This window comes from Boleophthalmus pectinirostris, unplaced genomic scaffold (assembly GCF_026225935.1).
Source record: "Boleophthalmus pectinirostris isolate CB_2022bp ecotype Guang Dong unplaced genomic scaffold, ASM2622593v1 HiC_scaffold_21, whole genome shotgun sequence".
Taxonomy (NCBI): Eukaryota; Metazoa; Chordata; class Actinopteri; order Gobiiformes; family Gobiidae; genus Boleophthalmus; species Boleophthalmus pectinirostris.
The window spans coordinates 8,357,416-8,384,604 of record NW_026571175.1 but is presented as its reverse complement, the minus strand read 5'-3'; the positions used below and the strand labels follow the sequence as shown (position 1 = coordinate 8,384,604).

The window sequence follows — 27,189 nt, the reverse complement described above, 5'->3', positions numbered from 1 at the left end:
GCTGTGACTCATAAAAACTATAGGGTAAACACCTACATCATCGCTTTTGGGTTAGTTCCTGCATCTCATTCAATGTTTTTTTTTTTTTCTTTTTTACATTTTAGATACATACGGAAGACAAATGAACTGTAAATATATGGAATTCTATATTCTATGGAATTAAGAAAAAAAAACACTCAGCCTAAATATGCAGGATTTGAGTGTGAATGAAACAAAACACAACACAACACAAATTTAGATTGGAGAACAATTGGCGGGACTTTCCTTAACAGGTGTCATAACTTCCACCAGAAAAGTTACGCAAGTCATTCTTTCTGGTTTTAGTTGGATTTTTTATGTATATTTTGACCCACAAATCATCTTTAGTTTTTTGAAATTGTAAAACTTTTTTGTCAAAACACAAATGAATAAAATAAGTAAACATGTTATATATTGTCTTCTAAGCTATATATTAAAAAAAACAAACACTTAAGACAATATTTAGTTCTTCTTTCTTCTTCGTCACTATTGTACAACATTATGTCAAAAACCCATAGCGCCAAAATAATTTAAATCACAAAATAACATCTATTACTTTAAACAACAAAGCTTTTCTTAATAATAAAAGTTAAAATTCTCGTTGCTTGAGTTTTGAAGGATGAGACCGCTCTTAAATAATGACTTCTTTTATTTCTCAAAACTGTACACCATTTAAAATCTATACCTTTATGTGTCTTTAGTCGCGATAGCATCTGTTTCCTACTGGTAAAGCCCCATGAACCCCATACCTGACATTCCTTCCATATTAGAGACCTTAGTCCACTCCCTCAGGTCTTGAGTTCTGGTCCGACCTGCTCCGCTGCTCATTCCTATAAAAGACTGACTGGGTCCAGCTAGTATCATTTCAGCTTCCAGCCTACAGACGCACATCGCAAGCAGGATTTTAAACTTTCAGCACCTTAAAAACAACTAGAAACAGAAATGGCCAAGATCCTGATTGGAATTGTCGCAGCGCTCGCCTGCCTTGTCACTGGTAAGACAAAGTTTTAAAAATAATTCAAAATGTTCTGGTTTGTTTTGTTGGGAATTAGAAAAAAAACTGTTGTATTTTGACATTTTGAAATCAAAGTTAGAACAGTTGCCATAGCAATTAATAATGTAACTCTAAAGAATCTACATATTGTTTGCTGGCTAAGTTAATTATAATTACAGTGCATCATTAAACTGATTGTATTGTATGTATTGTTTGGGCTGCTATAGGCATCGCCATGACAACAGCACTGTCAGTCGGTCCACACACAGACGTTAGATAAGAAACAATTGGTTATTTGACCAAAGAGGTGGGACTTAGCTCAAGGATTAGCTTACAATGGCTAAAGAATGACTCTGGGTGTGGTCCACCTGAGATGCCGTTGCTCAAATGAAAAGACAGTTGAATTAATTGGTTTTGAGTTAATTAAACAATAATTATTATTTGTATTATTACTACTTATTTCATTCACACAAGTGTCAAAAAATAATACAATTATTTTTCTACCCAATTTAGATAAAAAAAATCTGCTAAAAAAACAAAACACTGACCTAACTTAGTCACTAGAATTCAATTATACTTTAACTTACAATACTTTAAAATGTGATAGTAACATGTCTGTCAAATGGGTTTTAGAATGAATGAATGAAATCTATGGAAAAATCAGGACTGTTTTCAGGACGATTAACAATTTAAAACAAAATATTACATCTTTAGAATGGGAAAAAGTCCTCAAAATGTCTCATATAACAGGAGGCTGGAACTGATGAACACCATATATTTGAAATGCTTCAAACATAAATATTTCAAATGTGATTACAACATTAATTAATTTATTTATTTTTTCTAGTTGAGTCCCTGGACTGCAACAGCTGCGGTGTTGGACTTTTGGGGGTTTGCCTGAACTCTGACACTATAACATGCAGCAACGACAGCATTTGCTACACATCCGAGGCCAGTAAGTCAATGTATTTTAGCACAAACCTCTCTTACTTCTCTGTCTTGCTCATACACAGACAGGGATTCACAGACAGGGGGGAGGTAGGCACTAGCTTGAATATGGAATATACGATAGCGACAGAACCAGTTTTATAACAGCGCATGTCACTCACAATAAACTCTACAAAAACAAACCAAGATGAGAGAGCTGAAAATACATTTTGTTCTGGATCAAACATATAATTAAAGAAACCGTGACTGAGTCAATTAAATAAAGGAATGGAAAAACATGTGTAACAGTTAAAGACTTAATGAGGGACATCACATTGGCATGAATCACTGCATTTTCACTCAATCTGGTTTGGTCTGTTCTGATGAGGCTGTCAAACTTGTATAACCAGGTTTTCCAGTGCTTACAAGTCTCTCTGTTTCATGAAAAATGATGACTGCAGGTGCTGGGGCTTAGGTAGTGACCACTCAGATCAGAGAGAGGTATTTTAGCTTTAAGCCAATTGGATTTCAGCATTGGAAGTGGCAACCCAAATGAGAGACTCATGTGAGACTCATTCTGTTTTCTGATTAGATTATCGTCTTGAGAACCAAATTATAACATAAATAGGACAGCATGTTTTAGTATTTAAGAACAAATTAGTATTATAACTGTTATGCATTAAAACCTATATTTGATTTGAACACATTTCCATCATATCTGGAGACACGGGTTACGTTTATGGAATTCTAAATCAAAATATTATTATTACACTAATTTTATAGTATTTGCCTCTTCTCTGCCTACATAGTTAAATTTAAAAAGTCAGTACCTTTAAATATAAAATGTAATTAAACAGACAATTAAAGTGAAACATGCACCTCCCCCTCTCTCCTCAGAGTTCCCCTCCATCACGAGCTTCAGTGGCTTCAATAAACAGGGCTGCACTATGTCCAGCACCTGCGTCAACAACACTGCCTCCTCCAACGGTACCCTGCCATTCATCGGCATAGAGTACAATATCAAGAGCCAGTGCTGCTCTACCGACAAGTGCAACCCAGTGACCCTGAACGGAGCCTCCACCTCCACCCTGAGCCTGTCTGTGCTCAGTGTTGCTGCCTTGGCCGCCGTGTGGGGGAGCTACATGTAATGGGCCTGTCTCTCAACTAGACCTGTCACGATAACTAAATAACTCAATTTGAAACTGCGAAATATAGACGATAAATAATATTGAAGCTATTTTATACCATTGAAGTTATGTATTCAACATTCTTCAGCACAAATTTTATCATAGTTCAGAAAAAAAATTAGCAAAAAAGTTGATGTAGTAATTATTGTGACAGGCTTACTCTCTATGCACAGTGATATCTGACCGATGCTGCTCTTTAATATTCGATCTAGTCGATCTAAAGAACTACGCCCCCATGTGGTGACTGTATGTAGCTGTGACATAGGTCTGTGACTCTTGTTCCAATTTAACCATGTTGAACCCTCAGGTTTGTGGAAGTCGACGATGGAGCATTTCAGGGAAATGCTGAGCTGTAAATCTTCCATCACTTTTTTTTTTATTTATCCTTTACACACTGTCTGAATATGTTTTTCATTGTGAACAAAATAAAATCTAAACATGATCTACCTGTGGATATGATTTGTACTTGTGTAAAGTGGGACCAAACACCTCAACTCCGCCCTAACCACATTTAAATAGAGCTGCTAAACTGGGCGCCACGTGACAGAGTTGAGCCATAAAACTGTCAGTAAATGTATTATTAGATAAATTATTCAGAGCATGTTTAATGTCACCTTTAACTATGATTGCACTACATGTTCAACATCAGTTATTCTTTGCTACTGTCCCTCTACTTGTGCTGCTTATTTGAGACTCTGCAGCTGATGTTATCAACATTCCCTGAGGTGTGATGCTAACTAAAGGCACTGCTCTGTCTGAAGCTCTGGGGCTCATTTTACACTCATTTGAGCATTGCTCTAACTCAATCTGACCAGAAAGAACTGACTTAGCTGAGCTTCTAATTACACCAGTGAGCTGATTTGTGTTCTTAAACAGGTCAAATCACATTCCACTCGGGAGGCTGTCTGCAAATCCTGAAGGCCCATGCTCCCCTCAAAACGCAAACTGTGCACTTCATCCTACTCTGTGCTACACTGTTGCACTGGTGCACTGTGTGGACAGACATAAAATAAATACAACTGAATAGTGCATGCCATTCTTAGATTTTATACTTCCACAGCCTCTACACCTGAGGGCACCACAGACAGTGGAAGCGTTTACGAGGCAGCTAGAACTGTTTTTATTTCAAAAGGCATATAGGCCTGCGTCACTGCTGATCTGTGTTTTATTGTTGTTATTATATGTGATTTTTGAAGCACTTAGAGATTTGTTTTTCAAACTCCTCTGAGGTTTGGGACAGCACTTAAATTATATATAAATATATATACATATATATATTACACAAAACTGACTTATGTGAGGTTTAAGCCATGTTATAATGTTCTTACCTCCTCAAAAACATACCCAGAGTTGCGTTTTGTTTCATTCACACATGTTTGAGTAATCCTGCATTATTAGTCTGTCTGCATTTCCAAAGCTCACAATGCTCTGTTCCACCTTGTGATGTCATGATGTGGTAGCTACCTTTTACCTTTAGTTCAATAGAGATTGTCAATTCCAGGGCTGAAATTATCAAAATGATTCTAGTGAAGGTGTGTGAGTTTAAAAACACAATGGAGCAATTCCTGTATTGCCACATAATTTCACAAGGTGGAGGCAGAGTGTTTTCTGTTTGAGAGAAGAACTCTAAATATGCAGGGTTTGTGTTAAACAGGTGTGAATGAACCAAAATACAACTCCAGGTATGTTTGTGGCAAGGAAACAACATTACAGATCAGAAAATAGTGCAAGATGGGCCCTTTAGTATGGTGCATATGAGTGACAGGTGAAAAATGGAGGAACAGGGAGAGGAGGCGAACAAAGCAAAGATAACTGAGACACAGCAAAGTGTCACTCTATGGGTCATGAGTCTGAATGGTCTGAATATTGGATTGCCACAGTGGACTGAGGAGAGGTGTGTTCAGATCATAAAATGCATTTATGTAACAAAGACACAGAGGTAAACCAGGTAAAATAACTTCTAGAATAGCACTGGCACTCCTCAATCTGTCACTCAACTGTCAGTCAAAATAATGTGCTCCAACCACAGGAGGTATTTACCCTTTATCGATTGGGTAAATTAAAATAACACACTGGTTACTCTAGTTCAGTAGAGTTCTTAATCTATTCTACCACTTAAGAAAAGATTGGGCTTTTCCAAATATCGAAATACCTATAATTTAACATATGCAGCTTTTTACCAAGTTGTCCTAAAACAACTAACTAACTAACAACTAACAAACTAACCCAAATAAAAAACTGAACAAAATTATATATTCTTAATGCACTTCCTATGCATTGTCAAAGCTTGTGTTGTTTGTGCTAATTTTGAATATATTTCTAACATACTGATAGCATGCTCTTTCCAAAGATATTTGAAATTAAGCAGTACATAAATGTGTTTGTATTCATACTTAAATATACTAGATAAACATCGATTAAATCATACTTTTCCACATGTTGTAAGCACACTATTTAATAAAGCATTTGTTAAAAAGCACAACCAAAGTATAAACCCACCTAATGCACTTTAGGTTGGTGCATTTTAAGTGTACATTGTTGTCACATATTTGTAATACACTACATTACAATATATTAAAAGTGAATTCTTTCAAATAGCACTTTTACATCAACTCTAATAGAATGTATTTAGATTAAACACGCTTATAATGGGTACACTTGTATGCCACCAATAATTTACAGTATACTAAAACTGTATTACAAGTGTGCTAGGTTCAAATGTACAGTACAGAAATTCAACTTTTCTTTGCTCTAATGCACTCACTGTTAATGAAGTCTAAGTGTAGAATTGAGCCATTGATTTATAGTAGGCCATGCTAAACATGAATACATTCATTGTATACTACACATGAATATATTGCAAACACATTCAGAAATGCTCTGTTAGTTACGTCACACTTAGAATAAATGTAAATGCACTGTTCAGAAAAGCTCTTTTAATGTACTTGAAGATGGTAATCTCATAATGTCATTATTAGCTATTGATTTATCGCATACTACTGATGGATATATTGCAAACACATTGTACATAAATGCATTTTCAGATAAACCACACTAATTGCCACATATCAATGCGCCTAATGTTAAGCTCTCAAATGTACCTTGGTGCCATAGATTTTTAAGATGCACAATATAAATATAACATCAGTTTATTGTTTTAAAGTATACTTCCAAATCACTTGGAGTTTGCCTTTGTTGAATTTACCTGAAGGTGGTACACTCATAGAGTACATTTTTGATATTGATTTGTAGTATATATTTATATGAATATATGTAGCAAACCTACTATGTGAGATTTTACCATGTAAATGAAATATTATATACCTGTACTGTCATAAGCTTGAAATAAAATCTAGCAAACTGCAAACTGGTTCAGAAATGCTCTTCGATAGGCATTGTACTAAAATGTAGATTCAGTTAATATACTTGAACTTGTACTCTCAAACTGTACCTTTATGTTTTACAGTGCTCTTAAAGTGTACTTTTATGCCATTGTTTCATTGTTTAGAAATGGTCTTCCCCATAGATCATACAAAAATTTGTTTAATAAATGTACTTTATGGTGGTAATCTCATTGTGTAATTTCAGCCATGGACTGATGACATACTACACATGAATCTGAAATGCTCTTTTGGATAACTTATACTCAAGATACTCAACAATAAATGCACTGAAAGTTGGTACTCTTAAAGTGTTGGTTTTTGTCATTGATTTATAGCACTCTACATAGACGTTAAATAGAGATGCTACAATATTTGATAAAATATCGAATAGTTTGATATGGGTGTTGTGATTTGATACACATGTTCGCCCCGTGCATGTTGTGTTGTAATTTATTTCGGCCCAATAGGAAAACAGTTTAAGTGTTGTCCCCCCCAGATGCAGCGAGTATATATGCTTATACCTGAAATATTCTAATAGAAGTGTGTTTTATCTTTTAGTCACTTTTAATTTTATGTGGATAGACCCAGAAATTACAAAATATGAGCTTTTAAATACCCTAGAACCACTTTTGTCTTTTGTACAATGGCTTTAATCAAATGCACTTGTGTATGCACATGCGTCATGATGCGTCTCGCGATTTACACTATCTTTTTCTCAGATTCTATCTCATACGTTTTACACAGAAAACATTCCGTTGAGTATTTCTATGTAATAGGTCTACAACATAGATTGAGAAGATGGGAGAGTCTTTTGTGTCTGTGAGAACACAGACTGCAGCAGGGGAGTGTGGAAGGAGTTACTATCTCTCAAACCACAAGTCTTATTTCACAGAATAAAAATTCTGAGCTGTAAATCACTGAACTAAATGTCATGACAATGATGATTTGATGATGATGGTGGGCTGCATTTGGCCCACGGGCCATAGTTTGGACATGCCTGGTTTAGCGCAACCTACAGTCATTTGCATATTTCATATTTAAATGCTGTCTGTTTAACTTGGTCAATAAATATTCATAAACCACTGTTTGCTTTGGTGAATAATGATGTCATTTCCAGATATGAGTCACTGAGATGGACAAGAATTTACGAATCTTCAGATCAATTGTTTAATTAATTATTAATAAATTTATTAACATAGGTAATTTATTATATTGTATGTGATGGTAATATTTGTCAACATTTGTTGAGTGGTGACCCAAAACTAGCTCTAGTCAAAGCTGAACTCACAAAGGCCATGTGAGTGCTGCTTTAACTTAGAACTCTCAAATTCCAATCTGTAATATCAGTTACCCCTCCTTTAAATAAGGAATCCCTTTCTTTAATCACACTACAACACTGTTATTTTGACCTCTTTTACGGGTTGAAGTTACTGTTAATTTTGAGTAATTTTTTATTTATTTATTTTTTAAGCTAAATAAAAGCTAAACTTTTGAATTTTGTGTTCTGTGCATGACCCTGACCCTAGATCCCTTACAATTGCCCAAACATGCAAACATCACTCCAAATACAACTTACATGACATGGTAAATGAAAATGGTTAAAAGATGGTTAAAAGCTCTGAAAAGTTGATTTTGCACAACAGATCTGCTTTAAGGTGAACCACAGTTTGAGAACCATTTGTTTTGGAGCTTTTATCCATATTACAGTTGTTCCCCTTTCTCATTCACCATCTTAAAGATTTATTTGGAGTGATTTGTGCATGTTTGAGCAATCTTTAATCGCTTATTTTCAAGATGCCATTTTGCCCCTGTTTACCCCTGTTTTCATCAGCACCGGTACACACCCACTGTTCTTACTTCACTCTCCAATTTTACTTTCTGAATCAGTGATATGTGTAGGATTCGGCAGCACATGTGTTCGGCTTACTAGTGTCATGTGCAGCTATCCATTGGAGGTGCGGACAATTGCATGTCTCTTTGCTGTGATGACATTTGCAGTGACGTTTATTTGTTTATATATACATCCCATTAGCTGAAAACAGTGCCATCAAAATAATCACTTTGAGTTCAAGTTCAAGTTCATGACTCAAGTACACATTTACAGTCTGTTTACATTTAATTTACAGTCCATTTATAATCTTTTTACAATTCATTCCCAGTCCATTTACAGTCTATTTACAGTTGATTTACTGTACATTTTGCCTTAATTTAACACGTGACATTTTAGATACATTTAAAGTAGTTGTTTGTTTTTAATATGTATATTATGTATATATACATAATGGTTTTCTTAATAAAATTTAAAAGTCAGCTCCCATTGAGCAATGCAACTTTCTAACACAATAGTCAGTGAACTTGTTTGTTTTAATAAACCATTTTAGCTGAATATTGTGCAAATTATAACAGATTATAACTATATAGCAGACACAAGCACAATATGTCTTCTTTAATATGGTTGTACACAGAGTATGAGTTGGATAATAAACTGCTGGACTAGCTGGTTAATAAACTGCAAAATGTCCTATAGTCAGCATATTTTTTTTAATATATTTTCAAATACTAATGCCAAGAAATGTTTGTTTAATAAAATGTGTTTCTCAAAAAGGGTGTTTCCAGTTCTTAATCTCAGCGTCACCTTTGACAAATGTTCTTATCAAAATCTTTCATATGTGTTTATCGCTGATGTCCATAGACTTTATAAATAGATCTGACTCAGGAGCTACTGAACTTCAAATCAAAGTTAAATTCATGAATGTCATTAAAAACGGCATCATCATGAAAAGATTTATCTGGAGCTGTGTGGCCTTTGTCACTCTGTTTGCATCAGGTAGGGTTTTAACTGGATTTATTGCAGAGGTATTTTTTGTATATTATATAATCATCAATTAAGTCTTAAAATATGACCTATACTGTGCAAAACCATTAGGCAATTATTACTTTTTCTATGCTTCTTCTTCTGCTGATGGCATATATATATATATATATATATATATATATATATATATATATATATATATATATATATATATATATATATATATATATATATATATATATAAAATGTGTTTCTCACCTTCCACGGTGGTAGGTCTCTCTCACCCTCATTAGCTCGGGTCGTCTACCAGAGGCCTGGGAGCTTGAGAGTTCTGCGCAGTATCTTTGCTGTTCCCAGTACTGCACTTTCTGGACTGAGATGTCCGTTGTTTTTCCCGGTATATCTGTTGTAGCCACTCTTAGTTTGGGTTACAGCCCCGAGTGTCCGATCACCACAGGCACCACTATGCCTTTACTTTAGGCTCTCTAGCTCTTCCTTAGCCCCTGGTATTTCTCTATATATATATATATATATATATATATATATATATGTGTGTGTGTGTGTGTGTGTGTGTGTGTGTGTGTATGTATGTATGTATGTATGTATATGTATGTGTGTGTGTGTGTGTGTGTATATATATATATATATATATATATGTATATATATATATATATATATTTTTTTTTTTTTTTCAGTTTTTATTTAACTTACATACACAGATGAATGCTGTCATTGTGTCCTTGGGCAAGGCACTTACCCCACCTTGCTCCTAGTGTCTGTGTACACTGGTGTATGAATGTGTGTTTGAATGGGTGAGTGGTTCTTTGTTGTAAAAGGCCTTGAAGGTGGAAAAGCGCTACATAAAAATGTGAAGATTCACACATGTTTGAGTAAACCTTATTGTTTTGATGTGTGAGCTTCTGTGTCCAAATAATTTCCCTTGTTTCCCTCAATAACTTTTGTTTAAGTTTAAGTCTAAATTGTGTGCATCTCCACAGCTCTGTTCCACCTTGTGATGTCATGTAATGGTAGTTTTCAAGTTAACAGCTCCCTTTCATCTTTTGTTTATTGATTGGAAATTCCAGGGCTGAAATCATCCAAATGATTCTAGTGAAGGTGAATAGAGTTTAAAAACACAGTGGAGCACTTCCTGTATTACCACCTGACATCATAAGGTGGAACAGAGTGTTTTCTCTTCGAGAGAAGAAACCCTAAATACTCAGGGTTTGTGTGTTAAATATGTGTCAGTGAAACAAAACACTACTCTAAACGTTTTCGATGTTTTTGATGAAGAAACATTACAACATAGATCAGAAAATAGTGTAATAGTGTAATATTTAGCCTTCTTTTCCATCCTTAGTCATTTGTGGTTTTCAGAAAAGTGGTTTCCTAAATCTTTCGTCTGTATGCCTTTGGAGTGATATGAAAGTGATCTCTCAGTGATCATATCACTTAGTATTAACTGACATGCGGGATGAAGGTGAACCACAGTTTGAGAACTACTGGCTTTGTTGATCATACCTGCTCCAATATTCTAAGAAGACACAGAGCCATAGATTACAGGTAAAGATAATTATGACAAAGATAAATGTATGTTCAAAGTACAAATAAAATGAACTCAATTACAAAGAAGTACTGCTGGGGAAACTGTACTAGGCTAAGTAAAAGTGTGCACGTAAAATTCTACTCACAGTACTAGATATATAGGTACTTTTAGCATAATTCTCATAGTATTTTAGATTATCTAAAAGAGAACTTATTGAAAAGAAAACTTTATTTAAACAGTTTAAAGCACATTTACAAATCTTATTATTCCTTGGTTTGGTGCGATAGTTACTGTGATAAATATTTATCATAATTTTACATAATTTAAGTAGCAGTTTGTGAAGAACTGCAGAACACTAAAAGTTGGAAAATACAGAAAGCAGTGGTGAATTCTAAAACTAATATTTTTTCTGTCATCAATGACAAAAAATGTACACACAAAAAGATTCATTTATTTACAATTAAATTATATTGAGAACAATGCTGTTTAATCTGTGTTCAGGTAAATGGTCCTTTACGTCAAGAAACCACTCACCCATTCACACATACACGCACGCACGCACGCACGCACGCACGCACGCACACACACACACACACACACACACACACACACACACACACACACACACACACACACACACACACACACACACACACACACACACACACACACACACACACACTAGGGGTGAGATGGATTGCCCAAAGACACAATGACCGCATTTATCTGTGGGAGATAGAATCACCAACCTTCAGATCAGTGGACAGACAGTCTACTAACTGATAGGCAGTCTACTATATTTTCATTTTGTTTATAAAGAGAAAGTTAATTTGTTTGTTACATAGTTGCGATTGCATTAAAAATGCATTATTTCTTTTATAATAGGGACTTCCTATACATTTTTACTATGACGTTATTTTGTCAAGTAAATTATGTTTGTATTGTCACATGAACAATCAGTCATTTGGAAATATGGAGGGCCAACTTGAGAATGCATCAAAAAATGATAGATAATTTAAAGAAAGTAATCAGAGTAAGTAATCCAGACAAAGCAATAATATCTCCAGACAAGCAGGTGGCACTACATAGCATACCTTTAAAGGGCCTATATTGCACTATTTTCTCATCTATGGTATAATGTTCTTTCCTCATCAGTAAATCTATATGATATATCAAATATACCTGGAGTTTTGTTTTGTTTCATTCACACATGTTCAACACTCAACCCTTGCATATTTAGGCAGAGTTTTCCTCTCAAATGGAAAACACTCTGCTCCATCTTGTGATGTAATGGGGTAATACAGGAAGTGCTCTGCTGTGTTTTTAAACTCCATCACCCTTCACTAGAATCACTGGATTATTTTAGCCCTGGAATTCCCGTTGTTCTCTACTGAACAAAAGCTGTTAACTTGAAAAGAAAAGAAAGACTAATATTGAAGGATTGTGTAATGAAACAAAACACAAATTCAGATATGTTTTTGATGAGCAAACAACATTGTAACACAGATTAAAGCCCTCAAGAGTCCAGTTGACCCTTACGTAATAGTCATAAGTAATAAAGTTGAAGATGAAGTTGCTCTAATTGTCCTGTGTGTTCTTGTTATGTGGTGACAGTGCAGAGCCTGACATGTAACACCTGTGATACCTCCATCCTTGGATACTGTGCCATTGCAGAAACTATCACCTGCACCTCCACTCAGACCAACTGCTACTCTGGAGTCGCCAGTGAGTACCTAATAGCAATGTAGAATTTGCTGTACTTTATTTTTTTTCGGTAAAGTTTTAATTTCGGGGTTGACACATTAGATATTTTCTTTTGCTATGGATCATAACTGAACGAAGGATTACCTGACCAGCCAGAACCACACGCTTTGATAAAACTGTACAAAGACGAGTGGATCTGAATCTGTACATCTTCCTGATTTCAGAGGGAGTGATTGACAGGCAGATTAACCAATCAGAAAGACACATACTATGTCCATGTCAAAAACACACTGCAGTTTACACATAAATACGGGGAAAAAGTCAACCGAAAAGACTAAGAAAGAATGCAGATTTTCTTAGAATTAACAATCGAAACACCAAACTATTATTTATCTCAGGCAAAAAACATTATATATTTTGTTCTGAATGTTACAAGAATTTAGAATCAAGGAGATGTCTTCTGCATTTGAGAAACATGCACTACAAATTAGTGACTGTGGTTGGATCAAGCAAGATGACTCAGGGATTATGCAGACATTAAAATGGGGGAACATATTACAAAAAGACCCATTCACAGCTTTTTATCTGTAAGAAAAGCATGGCTAAATTTGAACTAACCTTTATAGCAGAGAATATGACATTTCTTGTATTCTAGCAATATTTTTTACCATTCATCTTAAAGGGGAAAGATTCTGTACAATCGACTTGACCTTTTAACCCTAACAGTGTTCCTTATTTAAATCTTACTCAGAGTTACTATATATTTTGATTGATTCATGCATGCTTGAGTAATCTTGTATTCCTGAATTTAAGGCTTCAGTACTAACAAATTATCTGTTTTCACCTACCCCATATCTCTGCCCACAATGTAGTGATCACTACTTGTTTGCAATTATTCAAAACCTATATAAAATTATAAAGCACTTTAAAGCACTGAAGTTTGATAAATGAGTTTCCCTTTAATGTATTTTTATGATCAAGTGTCTTAGAATTTTATCTATTTTTTTATCTCATATTTTTAATTCACTGAACAAACACTCAGGTCTTATCTGGATGTGAGGTGATTCATAGAAGAACTATGTAAATATAGTCACATATGACACACCCTATAATTAAACTCAATTGTGAATAAATAATACCACAGCCTTGAATCATGTTTGCTTCCAAAAGTGATCACAGCATTGTTCAGCAGGGGGCTGCATCGTGTAAGAAACTGCAATAGAAGCTCCAGAGGTCGATTTGGACTGAAGGTGTCTCTGTACAACTTAGACATAAAACATCTTGAGAACCAAGTAATCAATGATCTATAATTTGGAATTACTGAGACCCATGTGAGTGCAGCTGAGTCTTAATTGTAATCAAAATAAAATGTATAATGCTTTATGATTCATTTACTCCACACTTGGTAGTGGTAAGCTACAATTGTAACCACAACTGCCCTGGGGCAGACTGACAGAAGCAAGGCTGCCAATCTGCACCATCTGCCCCTCCAACCACCACCAACACTCATACTGGGCTAGGTGAAGCCAAGTCTAAAGACACAGCATTAGAGTGTGGTGTCTAGTATTTCCAGCTGTCTCAAACCTGTTTAGCTTCCAAGATCAGACAAGATTGGCATTGAAATATTATAGATTATAATTTTACAAAAAAAGTCCAACTAACCAAGTTTGCACATAAACTGTGACCTTTAAACACAAAAATAATTATTTTGTCTCCCTTTCCTCCACAGTGCTGAGTGGTCTGGTTGAGGAGATTCACTCAAGAGGCTGCATTGAACCATCCTTCTGCAAAAACAGCACCATGTACATCTTTAACAACCCCAAGAACCAACTGACCGTCACCATGAAATGCTGCGACACCAGCCTGTGCAACGGGCCGGGCACTGGCCTCTCCCCTCTGTCTGTGCAGGCAGCTATGGGCGCTCTGCTTTTGGTTTTTGGGGTGAACAGTCTATGAGGTCTATCACTCATTTATGCTCTTATAATGTCTCTATGATATTCAGTGGAGGGACATGAGCTAAAGCACTGGAAATATAACAACAGTTAAACTGTAATTATAATTGATCTAAGCCAGTGGTTCTTAAATTTATATACACCAAATATTTTACCTTCCAGTTCTAAACCACGACTATAGCAGGCCTCTGTTAGGGCTAAACAGGGTCTAAAACAAGATTAAACCATGCAAGTATGAAAGTTCTAAATAGTTCTAAATAGCATTAAACCTGAAGGAGAAAAAAACATGAATAAATTCTCTCAAAAAAAACATCATTACTCAACCTGCAGAGGGCCCCAATTGCCCCACGAATGTCTGTAATAGCAGACCACAGTTTGAGAAATACTGGCTTTAGCTAAATGAACATACTTATAGTCAGAGATGTGTAGTACACAGTTACGTTTACTCAAGTGCATTATTTGAGCAACTTTTAAACAAACTGTATTTTTCAGACAAGTTTTCAAATAGTTTTCAAAATAGTTTACAGCGTAACAGTACATTTATCATTTTAATAGTCCTAGAATGACAAATTTGTGCATATTTAAATATTCTGTCACTCAGAGTAGATTCAGTTCAAATAATAAATCAGATATTATGTCCAGATAGACAGTATAATACTTGATTTGACTTGAGTAGTAGTTTCCCCAAATATTTCTTTATCTCTTAAAATTCTAACTAACATCATACTTCTACTTGAGTATTAACATTTTGTAGTCACAGTAATCTTAGCTCATTTTTAGCTACTCACCCCACCTCTGTGTATAATACTGTATTGTTTTATATTGATTTTAAGCAAACATTTCACATATTTGAAAGAAGGGAGGTTCACTGTTTAAACAGAATAAAGGCTTTTGAAAATCAACAAAACAGTATGAGTCATTCAACATGTTTGTTTTTTTACAGTCGATTTAATCTCTGTAGGTTTCAGGTGACGTCATAAAATTTGATAGTTCTGTGATAATATAATAAAGACATGGTTTTCTCTAATGCACTTTCCCATGGTGAGGTAAATACATAGTGGAAAATACCCCTGTCACCAATTTTAATAGACTTCCTTTTTGTAATTGCATATTGTGAAATGACTGCATTGTAGCTCCTCAAATCAACCAATATTGCTTTGTCCTACTGTGAGAAGTTCCCAGTTACTTGAACAGCAAGGCACAGAAGGTATTAAAATGTACTTAAAGGTGCACTATGGAATTTTTGAAAAGTATGCCTGAACCTGCCTGTCTCCATAGAGATGTTATTGTTTGCCAAAAGTGTTCCAGAGTATGGCATTAAACTGATTCTAGTTACAGGATCTGTGGAAAGACAACCCCACTCACAGTAAGGATGTTTTTCAGTTTCAGTAATAAAAAGCACTGTAATGAAAATGTATTTGTGTAGCACAGTTCATACACAGTTCATAACTCAAGTGCTTTACAGAATAAGAAAGAAGATAGGATAAAGGTATGCTGCCTCACATCTTCAGGAAGACAGTTTTGTGCTTTGAAAAAATAAAATAAAATACAGCTTACGAACTTCCTTCAAATGAACAATTCCCCACAACAGCACCAAAACTGCTCTTATCAAAGTGACAAATGACATCCACCTGAACACTGATGCAAGAGAAGTCTCAGTCTTGATGCTGTTAGATCTGAGTGCTGCTTTTGAAGCTGTTAATCATGGGCTACTCTTACAGAGAGGACTGGGAGGGCAACTCTCATACTGCACTAAACTGATTCAAGTCCTATCTAGAAGACAGGAAATACTGTGTCTGTGTGTGTCTTAGATGACCCAGGGGTCGATCCATGAGACTCCTTCTGTTTAATCTCTACATGCTGCCTTTAGGCCAGTTAATACTCAGCAATAATATGTCCTACCACAACTATGCAGATGACTCTCAGATCTCACTGGCAGCAGGGGACTATGGACCAGTGGACTCACTCCACCACTGCATCCAACTGATCAGTGTGTGGATGCAAAACAATCTTCTAAACTCAGACAAGACTCAAGTCATAGTCTTTGGTCCACAGAAACAAAGGGAAAGTGTCAGCTGTCACCTTCAGTCTCTCTCTCTAAAACCTTTTACTCAGGCTAGAAATTTAGAGCTCATAATGGACTCAGCATTGAACTTAACTTAACACAACTTAACATATGCAGCTTTTTACCATCTATAAAACAGCAACAATCAAAGGTTTACTGTTTAAAGCAGACTTGACGAGACTTATCCATGTGTTTGTCTCCAGTAGGTTAGACTATTGTAACAGCCTGCTCACTGTAAAACAGCTGCAGTACATCCAGAAAACTGCTGCTCGGGTCCTGACTCCAACCAGGAAATATGAGCACATGCAGCCTGTGCTCAAGTCTCTGATATGTTTTAATGTTGGCTTCTCATCAAAAAAGTACCTGGAGTTGTGTTTTGTTTTATTCACACATGTTTGACATACAAATCCTGCATATTAGTTTTTGTGATGTTAGGTGATAAAACAGTAAGTGCTCTATTGTGTTTTTAAACTCCATGCACATGATTTCAATCATGGAATTGGAAATTTCTTCTGAAAATTTCTTCTAAAAGGGAGCTGTTAACCTGAAAACTACCACTATATGACAAGGTGGAAGAGAACATTTTGACCTTTGGAATTGTGGACAGACTAATAAAGGATAACTCAAACACGTGGGAATTAAACAAAGCACTACTCCAGGCATGTTTTTGATGAGGTAACAAGATTAAAACATGGCTTAAGAGTCAATTTTGTGGAATATAAGACCTTTAAAGCAGCTTTGCTTGTGTACAAGTCTCTCCATGACCAAAGCACCAGAGTACATGTGTGACATGTTAGTGCCACATGGACTATTTGCACTCTGAGGAGCTCAGGAACTAAAGATGGGGAGTAAATGTTTCAGTTTTATGCAGCTAAAACCTGAATCAGTCTTTTTGAACATGTGAGACAAGCCTCTGATCTGACTATATTTAAATCCAGGCTCAAAACAGTTATGTTTAGACCTGTATATGACTGAAAGGTTTTCATTCTGCACTCATCTCTTTTACTGTTCATTTTTTGGTGATATTCTGGGTTTGATTTGTTTGTATTGTAGTTTTAATGTCTTTCTTACTCAGTAAAGCACTTTGAATTACTTTGTGTATGAATTGTGCTATAAACACATATGCCTTCCCTTGGTTTAATGGGTTTGTCTTAATCATTGACCGTTTATCAAACAACAAAAACATTCAATCTTAACCTTATAATCTATAAACATGTACACTCTCTTCTCTCATTCTCTTCTGTGTATTTCCTGGTTTGGGGGGTAGCATAATATACCTTAAAGTCTGTAACATGATACGTGATCAATGAGCCATTTACACAAGTCTCAGATAACAAGCTCTCAGTAGGGCTCATTTTTACCAGGAAACTACGCTCACAAAAATTCCAGCATACTTCCTTGTAAATCGAGAACAAGGAACACAAAAGACACATTGTTGTTCACTTGTTTGTCTTCTCAAAGTCAACTTCACTTTTAAGGGTGGTCAAAAAAAAAAACAAGAAAAAAGTGCCATCCTTCCTGTACTCCATATTGAGCATTGAGAGAGAATTAAAGTTATCTAAATGTACAGCCAAAGAAGTAGACTCAGACACAGATGTATTATTGTAAGCTTTATGACATGTTATAATGTTGTTCTCTCCTCAAAAACATACCTGAAATTGTGTTTTTTTTCATTCACACATGTTTGAGTAATTCTTTATTATTAGTCTGTCTGTCTGCAAAGCTCAAAATGCTCTGTTCAACCTTGTGATGTCATGAAGCTGTTGTTTTTAAGTTAAAAGCTACCTTTTGTTCAGTAGAGATTGACAATTTCAAGGCAGAAATCATCCAAATGAGGCGTATGGACTAAAAAAACCCACAAAAAACATGGAGTTAAAAAAAAAAAAGCATTACAAGGTGGAACTGAGCGTTTTCATTTTGAAAGAAGTACTCAGCCTAAATATGCAGGGTTTGTGTGTTAAAATGTGTGAATGAAACAAAACTCAACTCCAGGTATCACTGTGATGATGAAACAACATAATATAATAAGTATTATACAAAAAAAATATATATATATATGTATATATATATATATATATATAAATAAAGACTTCACATTACATAACCCTGACTCGTGACTTCTTAATTATGTAGTTACTGAGCGGAAAACATTCTTAATAAATTAAAATGGGTAATTTAGAAGTAATTGTAGAAAAAAGACGGAAGTAATGAATTCATTATACAGTAAAACTAATTATCAATGGATTTAAACTGGCTTAACCTCATTGAGGACTGGAATCTGTGCGTACATTTTACACACTTTACAGAGACAAAATCAGGTCCTCATACATCAGCAACATGGTATAAAATTATAATATGGGTTTATGAAGGTTAAAGGTACACTACATAACATTTCTAGTGGAGGGTGCGCCACTTGCTTGTCGCCATGGAAATGTTTTTGCTTTGTCTACAGAGTTCCACAGTGTAAGTTAAACATATCTATCACAAAATCAGACAAACAGGTTACAACACACCAATACACTACATTACTATTCAGATCTGTGCAGAGTCTCCCCTATTCACAGAAGGAAATCATGTATTTTTGTGCAACAGAAACACCTGTAATGAATAAATGCTAGATGTATGCTTAAAGTCATACCATGGGACATTCCAGGCCAAGCAATAACATCTCCATGGGGACAAGTAGGTACTACGCAGTGTAACTTTAAGGTTTGGGTTAAGTAACAATTTGGACCAGTCTCAACTCCACAAAATGAATGTAACGTAATGTAATGTCCCCACAAAGTACTGAAACCTAACAAGACTGCAGCGGTATGTATTACATTGTGGGGACTAAAATATATACACTGAATTAATAGCAACTTACCTCATTTACGGGGACAAAAATGACATAAATCCTTTATTATTAGATTAACAATATGATTTAAAGGTAAGATAAGGTTGGTATTTAGGTCAAGGTTAAGAAAGTAGTAGGCTAGTAGCTAGGCTACTATTGATACTTTGCAGTGATATCACGCTGTGAGTGTTCTACATGTCTGGTGGAATTTTCAGTAGTTACCATGGAGATTCAATGCACACATCAGCAAACACTGTCAAAAAAGTTTTAAGATTGTCTGAAAACACAAAATGGACTTTGACAACACGTTTTTAAGAGCCCGTGATCAGTACAAGTGTTCATGGCCTAACTATGGTCTAAGCGTGACTAACTATAAGATAGGATCTACCTAAGGGCTGCAGCTGGAATGTAGCTTGTAGCTAAATGTGGCACAGTGCATTTTTTTCCTTTGAGTTTAATGTTTTCTGTGCACTGTTTTTGTTTAAATAAAAAATAAATAAAAAATTAAAATCTTCAAAGCAATGAAATCCTATATATATATATATATATATATATATATATATATATATATAATTTATTTCATATATGTTTTAAAACATAGCTAACAAAATTTCATAAGGATGTGGCCTAGTTTTTCTGTTTTATAAATTTATAATCTCACTTCATCTTTGGACATGGCAGATGGCAGATATGATATACATAGCTGTAATTCCATAACTGTTACATAGCAATAGTAATGTAGACAAGTGTCAAAACCTGTTTAAATTGCACAATATTTGTAATTAGACTAATAAAAATAAATTACAACTCCATTGTTTTGTTTTATTTAAATTGCCAGAAAAAAATGCTGCTTGTGCATAATATGTCCTTGCATTTTCCGTGTTGATAACACAGATAAATTCAGCAGTAGGCTCCTTTCTGTCTTTTTATACATTTCTTTTAAAATTATTCCACAAACTGCTACTTAAGTGATGTAAAACTATGATAACCATTTACTACAGTTACTATTCCATTAAATAAAGTACAAATTAGAAAACCATGAAAACTTTTAAGGGCCCATGTTATGCTATTTTAGGATCTGTTATAATGTTGTTTCCTCATCCAAACTATACCCGGAGATGTCTTTTGTTTCATGTTTAACACACAAACCCTGCATATTTAGGCTTTAGGAGTTCTTCTCTCAAAACAGAAGTCACTCCTTACCACCTTGTGATGTCATGTGGTAATACAAGAAATTCTCCACAGAATAATTTGCAAAAGGTAAAAGGTAGCTGTTAACTTGAAAACTACCACTTCATGACATCACAAGGTGGAACAACATGTATAAATGAAACAAACTCCAGGTATGTTTTTGATGAGGAAACAGCCTCCAAGAAATGAATGTACAGTGTCTCTACAAAGTATCCAAAACCCAGTGCATGTGTATAGTAAGAGTAAATAGCCTTAATGGTCCATGGTCACCGAGGGATCATTATGTTGCCTTTAAACATTTACAGTTATAATAAGCATTTAAGCAGCAAGTGACTAATTGTAATGTGAGTCTACACGCACTACGCCCCAAACCAGACAGACCAGATCACTTCTCTTGAGCTCCAGACAGCCCGGTCCATTGAACCTACAAACATCGCTAATTCAACCATCAATAAGACAAGCTGTTTATTATTGTAACATTTTTCACTTTCTCATCTGTTCCCTGAAGAAAACATAATGTCTGTGTGCAAGACTTTGATCGTCCTCAGCGCGTTTATGGCAGCAGGTAAGAGAAAACATTGTATATAATATGAAGGTTTAAAGGGGCGATATAACGCTATTGTTATAATGTTGTTTTCTCATCACAAACATACCTGGAGATGTATTTTGTTTCATTCCCACTAGTTTAACTGCATATTTAGTATTTTAGTATATTTACCATACTGGGTTCTTCTCTCAAAGTGAAAACATTCTGTCCCACCTTCGAATGTCATGTGGTGATACAGGAAGTGATCCACTGTGTGTTTAAACTCTATACATCTTCATTATCATTCATCATTTGGATGATTTCAACTCTAGAATTGTCAATCTCTTCTGAACTAAAGCTAAAAGGTAGCTGTTAACTTGAAAACTACTACTATGACATCACAAGGTGGAACATGGTTAGACTGATAATAAGGGGTTCCTCAAACATGTTTGAATGAAAGAAAACACAATTCCAGGCATGTTTGTGATGAGAAAACAACATTATAACACAGCTTAAAGCTCACAAGAATCCATTTTGTATAATATAGGAACCTTTAATTATTGTAGCATTATTGTTTTAAAAATAATGGTCCAGCTATCAGTTAAGAAATGTTTAATATACTGACAACATTTGGATATTTTGTATTATTTTAGATTTATACTTGAAACTTGAGTCTGTGATGCTGACTTGACTGCTAATATTGTGTTCGGCTTGCGGCAAAAGCTCTGACCTAAGATGCACTCACAGCACTACGCCTTGCCTACTATTTATAGATAAAAAAGTAGGAAACAGTGTATTTATATAAACACACATTCAACTTGTGAGTCATGAGTTTAATCTGCTTTTTACATATAAATTCTAAAAATGTCACCTAACTCAGCTAACTCACTCACTAACTTCTACTTTCTGCTGTTGTCCCATGTATATGTAAATCCTTCTCTATGAAATAAAATAATTAATCTACTAATACAAATTTAGGTAAGCTCCATCAACCAATTAATCAACTAAACATCTAAAGGTTTATAGCTCAGCATTAGAGCTATAAGCCTTTAGTTTAGTTTAGGCTGAGAACTGATACTTTCTGATACCAATATTATATACCAATATTATATAAAATCTATATTACTCCTTTCACCCAAATCAATGTATTTTACATCATATTTACATCACATTATATATTTTAGCAACAAAACTTCTCCATTTAAATGAATGGGATACCCACTTAACCAAAAGTGCCATCAAAACAAAAGCATGGTGTAGTAACATTTAGTCAGTAATAAGGTCAACAGTGGGACACACAAATGTCTTTTCCACAGGTGCACTTTAATCTGAATCCGGTCTGACCAGATCACACAGATATCTTCACGGTACACTATCACTATCAGTATCAGTGGCAGTATCAGTACACCTGCGTCACATATTTCTAACTTGCACAAAGGCTCTTCACTGAATATTTCATAGTTTGCGTACTAAAGCTGCCTATTGCTACCTACTAAATTAAATCTTTTGGGTTTCCGTCCACAAAAATACAATTATAATAAATAATGAACAAAATAGAAGGGATGCACCAATCCAGCCTGTTCAGTTCCAATAGCAATTCCGATACTACAGCTTTACATATCGACCGATCACTATCAACCAATACCAGTGCATTATTTCCTTAAAACACATATAAAATGACAAAACTGATCTAAATTTACTACAGAACAACTTTGAATACATACAACTTTCTGGGCCAACTATGACCAGTAAATAGTGCGGATAGCCAAAATCCAATCCAGCAAATGTTTCAGCACTGGTGCCGATATCCAATACTAATATCGGATAGGTGCACACCTACTATAATTAAATAATAACTAAATACATAATAACACCTTTTCTAATGTAAGAAAGCTTGACAGTGTGTTAGGTGTAAGCCTGTTTGTAAATGCACTGTATAATCAACTCGAATTAGACAGTCCCATGATTCATTCACCACACCCTTTCAAATGAAAACATGTAGGTCATCAGTAATCCTACATGATATTCCTACATCATATGCTCAAGATGGTGTCAGTGTCCATCTATGTAGACAATTAAGCATAATGATAGCACCAAAATAACCCGGGTGCCTGTCTACCTGGACACAATAACTGTATTTTTCTTTCTCTTTTCCAGCCTATGGCCTGACATGTCGTGAGTGCTACATCGGGATCTTCAGCACATGTATTTTAGGGACAAACACCGACTGTAACAACGGCACCTCCAGCTGTTACCGTGGAGACGCCCGTAAGACACACTGCAACATTTCATTATGATTTTTTCTTTTTTTTTTTTTTTAATAAATTAAAGGTGCACTATGTAATATTTTGGTTGGTAGTCCATCACCTGCTGGTTTCTATGGAAATGTTACTCCTTTGCCTGGAATGTTCCACAGTATGACATTAAACGGCTCTACCTTATATTTATTCAATTACAGGTGGTTTAATAGCTCCTAGAAAATACCTTTTTAGTTTTAATGCCATTCTGTGAAACATTCCAGACTAAGCAATATCATTTCCATGAAGAAAAGCATTTGATATACTGTCCACCAGAAAAGTTACACAACGTGCCTTTAAATATTATTTTCTCAGTCTTGATGTGTAGTTATGACACAAGAATTACTTAGAGTGTTATGGCAACACAATAATATCACAGAAACAACAAGGCAGTGTACCCCACATCAGAAAGGTTACACATTAACGGGAAATGCTGGCAAAACATTGTCGTGTGTACCTACATCAATGCAAAATACAGGCAAGGTAGGTCAGGTGTCTTGCCAAAGTACATAACAACAGAATGCAATAGCTGGTAGAAATTCTCTACTAAGGCTGAGCTCATGCACAGCATTACAACTGGGACCAGACCTGGAATTAAATCTGGAACTAAATCTGGAATAGACCAGATTTTAACCAGCACTACACCAAGACTTAACCAGGACTAGAACAGGACTCAACTGGATCTAGACCAGCACTATACCAGGATTTAACCAGGTTTTAACCAGGATTTAACCAGAATTTAACTAAGACTAGACCAGAACTAGAACAGAACCAAACCAGGTCTACATCAGGATTGAACTGAACTCAAACTAAGACCAGGACTAATACCTCTCTTGTGTGTGCAGAGTTCAATGCCACTGGCGCTCTGAAGCTTCATAACCGCGGCTGCATCGACACGGACCTGTGTGGAAAGACCCTGACAGGTTCACTCCTGGGAGCCGCCTACACCTCCACCTTCAACTGCTGCTCCACCGACATGTGTAACTCCGCCTCCTCGTTGCATCTATCAGTCGCCATAGGAACAGTCCTGACACTCCTCAGCACTCTCTGGGTTTCACAGTAGACCCCAACAACAACACACACTGAAGGATTATGCTAAACAGAGAAAATTATTATTATTATTATTATTATTATTATTATTCAAAATGTATTCATTTGAGGTTTAAATCATGACATTATGCATTACAATAAATGGAAAAGTGTCCAAGTATTTGACTACATAAGAAGAGATCTGGTCTAGAGGGATGGAAGTGATCATGTAGCTGTAGTTGCATGTTAGCTTCTGTTGCTATGAACAGGCCTAAAATGTTATAATTTTGACTGAGTTATGTTTTATTTTATGGTGTAAGTTGAGATAAAGCTGTAGGTGACAAATTTGTTTACTTCTGCTAACATCTACAACAACTAAACAAATGATTTTCCAAACCCTGACTCTGACAATTCTCCATAAATATGCAAAAACATGATACAGAGCATGATACAGCAACATGACAAACCTGATGTGATGTGCAGTAGCTTTATTAGCAGGAAGGGGAGTCTCAGAGTGTGAAAAACACAAGTGAAACTTGTTTTGGTTGAATATAGCGTTTTCAAAACCATAAAAAGTGTGTTAGCAGTTAATACACTAGAAGTCAAATGCCTTCTCTTTAAACAAACACAAATTTAATCTTAACTTAAACCATAAACCATTCCATAACTTAAAGATGCACTTTGCTTTGGTTGGATGTCTACTTGTTTTTATAAGTATGCCATTGCTCTGCCTGGAATGTTCCACAGTATGTTATTAAACAGCTCTACCTTACATTTATTCAGTTACAGGTGGTTTTATAGCTCAAGTTAGTTTTATACCTAGAATAACTAGTATTCTGACTGTGAGTGAGTTTGTTTGTCCACAGATCTGACCTGTAATTTGGTCAGGTTTCGTTTCCATGACGATAGAAAGGTTTAATAGGATACTGTGAAACATTCCAGAGAAATAGCCTTTAATAGCCTTAATAAAGCATGAACTCTAACCCTAACAAATAGTTTAACATATTCTATATTAACTTATCATTTATGCTAAAATTTGATTTAAACTGATTCTGTACAATATTTAAAACACATTTAAACTGGTGGTCCTGTGTCTATAGCCTGTACGAACACAACACAACCAATCAGAAGGGACAAATAATTGTAGTGTTAAAGAAGACCTAGCGTGCATCTGTTGGCTATATAGTTATAATCTATGGATCATGATGTTGTAATTTGCATATTTTAAATTGTAATATTCATCTCAACGACTTAATAAAAGAGACAAAACAAAAAAAGAAACAACAAAGATTGCTCAAACATACACAAATCACTCCAAATACAACTTGGCGTGAGAGGAAAAAAATATAACATTGTTAAAGCTCTGAAAAGTTGATTTTGCATTATAGGTTTGCTTTAATGTTTTGTAAGTTTTTTTTTGTTTTTTTTTTTTAGATTTTTATATTATATTTGTTTTGTAATTCACTATTTTTGTTGATGATTAAACTATGAAGGGGCCAATATTAACAACACTCCTGTTTAGCACAGAAACCCTGCATATTCAAACTGAGTTCTTCTCTCATATAGAGACCACTCTATTCCATCTTGTGATGTCAGGCGGTAATACAGAAAGTGCTCCACTATGTTTTTAAACTTAAACACCTTCACTAGAATCATTTGGATGATTTCAGCCCTGGAATTGCCAATCTCTGTTGAACAAAAGGTGAATGAAACAAAACACTACTTCAGATATGTTTCTGAGGAGTTTTTGTTTAATGTTTTCGAGACATCCGTATGTCCGGGCAGCCACAGTGGTTACATGGCCCATGTCTGAAAGTATGTTGAGTTGGTGGTTGTTGAGTGGGTTATGTATGGTGTTTGATTGTGGTGATAAGAGATATAACAGAGAAATATTAAAGAGAGAAATATTAAGAGATTAAGGGAGAATAACAAGGCAACATGTGGATACGGTCCCACACAGAGAAGCTTGTGTTATGCATAAAGGTTCAACCTATTATGCGAAATCCACACAGGGTATGGTGTTTTCCGATTAGTGGTGGTTTCCGATTAGTAGGGAAATATAGAACTATGTTCTGCTACATGCGTCGGTGCTGCGCTGGATGCTCATACGGAGATAAAAAATGATTTACGATTAGAGAGGAAACAAAGTGAACAGATTTCTACAACCTTCAGGTTTACTCAGCGCATTTAGTAATGCCTTGAAAAAAATCAACACAGGGTGTGGTGATTTCCGATCCAGTAGAATGGGGTTCCACAGCATTCAGTTTTAATTGGCATTACACTGAATGCTTAGTGTGAAGAGTGAGTGAAATTGGGTCCTCTGAGCTGCACTCTTGTAGGCTACCTCCTGTAGGCTAAGTGTAGATGTCGGAAATGTGTTCTGTAGATCAGTCTCAACTAAATTTATTAACAGAGGTGACAAAATTTATATTGGAAAATACAAAAAGACCAGATAGAGAAGAGGTATAGGAATGTAACATGTGCAACTGTGTATGTCTCTTAAAAATAGGTAAATAGGACTGTCAGTTACAATGGGAAATTTCAGAATGTAATATTTTCAAACTTAATAAACCAATGTGTACAAAGGCATGACATATATAACATGTAAATACAATTATCGTACAACAGCTGGATCTCATGCAAAATTTACAGATATTATTTTGCATTTGGACTGGAAAAGATTGAGTTTTTAGACTGGTGGTTGTTATGGTTTTAGATG

General features: G+C 35.3%; 2 protein-coding genes and 1 long non-coding RNA gene across 3 annotated transcripts in view; 2 read left to right on the top strand and 1 right to left on the bottom strand.

The window, feature by feature from the left end:
* The window catches only part of LOC129410067 (uncharacterized), a 42,879-nt gene that overhangs the window by 348 nt on the left and 15,342 nt on the right, over positions 1 to 27,189 (bottom strand). The gene's annotated exons all lie outside the window — the stretch shown is intronic.
* LOC110173319 (lymphocyte antigen 6A-2/6E-1-like) lies at positions 882 to 3,568 on the top strand. The gene is made up of 3 exons (XM_020939317.2): positions 882 to 1,012; positions 1,860 to 1,967; positions 2,837 to 3,568. The coding sequence occupies exons 1-3, from the start codon at positions 961 to 963 to the stop codon at positions 3,085 to 3,087; spliced, it is 411 nt and encodes a 136-aa protein (XP_020794976.2). The 5' UTR covers positions 882 to 960; the 3' UTR covers positions 3,088 to 3,568.
* On the top strand, positions 20,991 to 25,979 carry LOC110173330 (sperm acrosome membrane-associated protein 4-like). The gene is made up of 3 exons (XM_020939332.2): positions 20,991 to 21,183; positions 23,302 to 23,412; positions 24,287 to 25,979. The coding sequence occupies exons 1-3, from the start codon at positions 21,135 to 21,137 to the stop codon at positions 24,502 to 24,504; spliced, it is 378 nt and encodes a 125-aa protein (XP_020794991.1). The 5' UTR covers positions 20,991 to 21,134; the 3' UTR covers positions 24,505 to 25,979.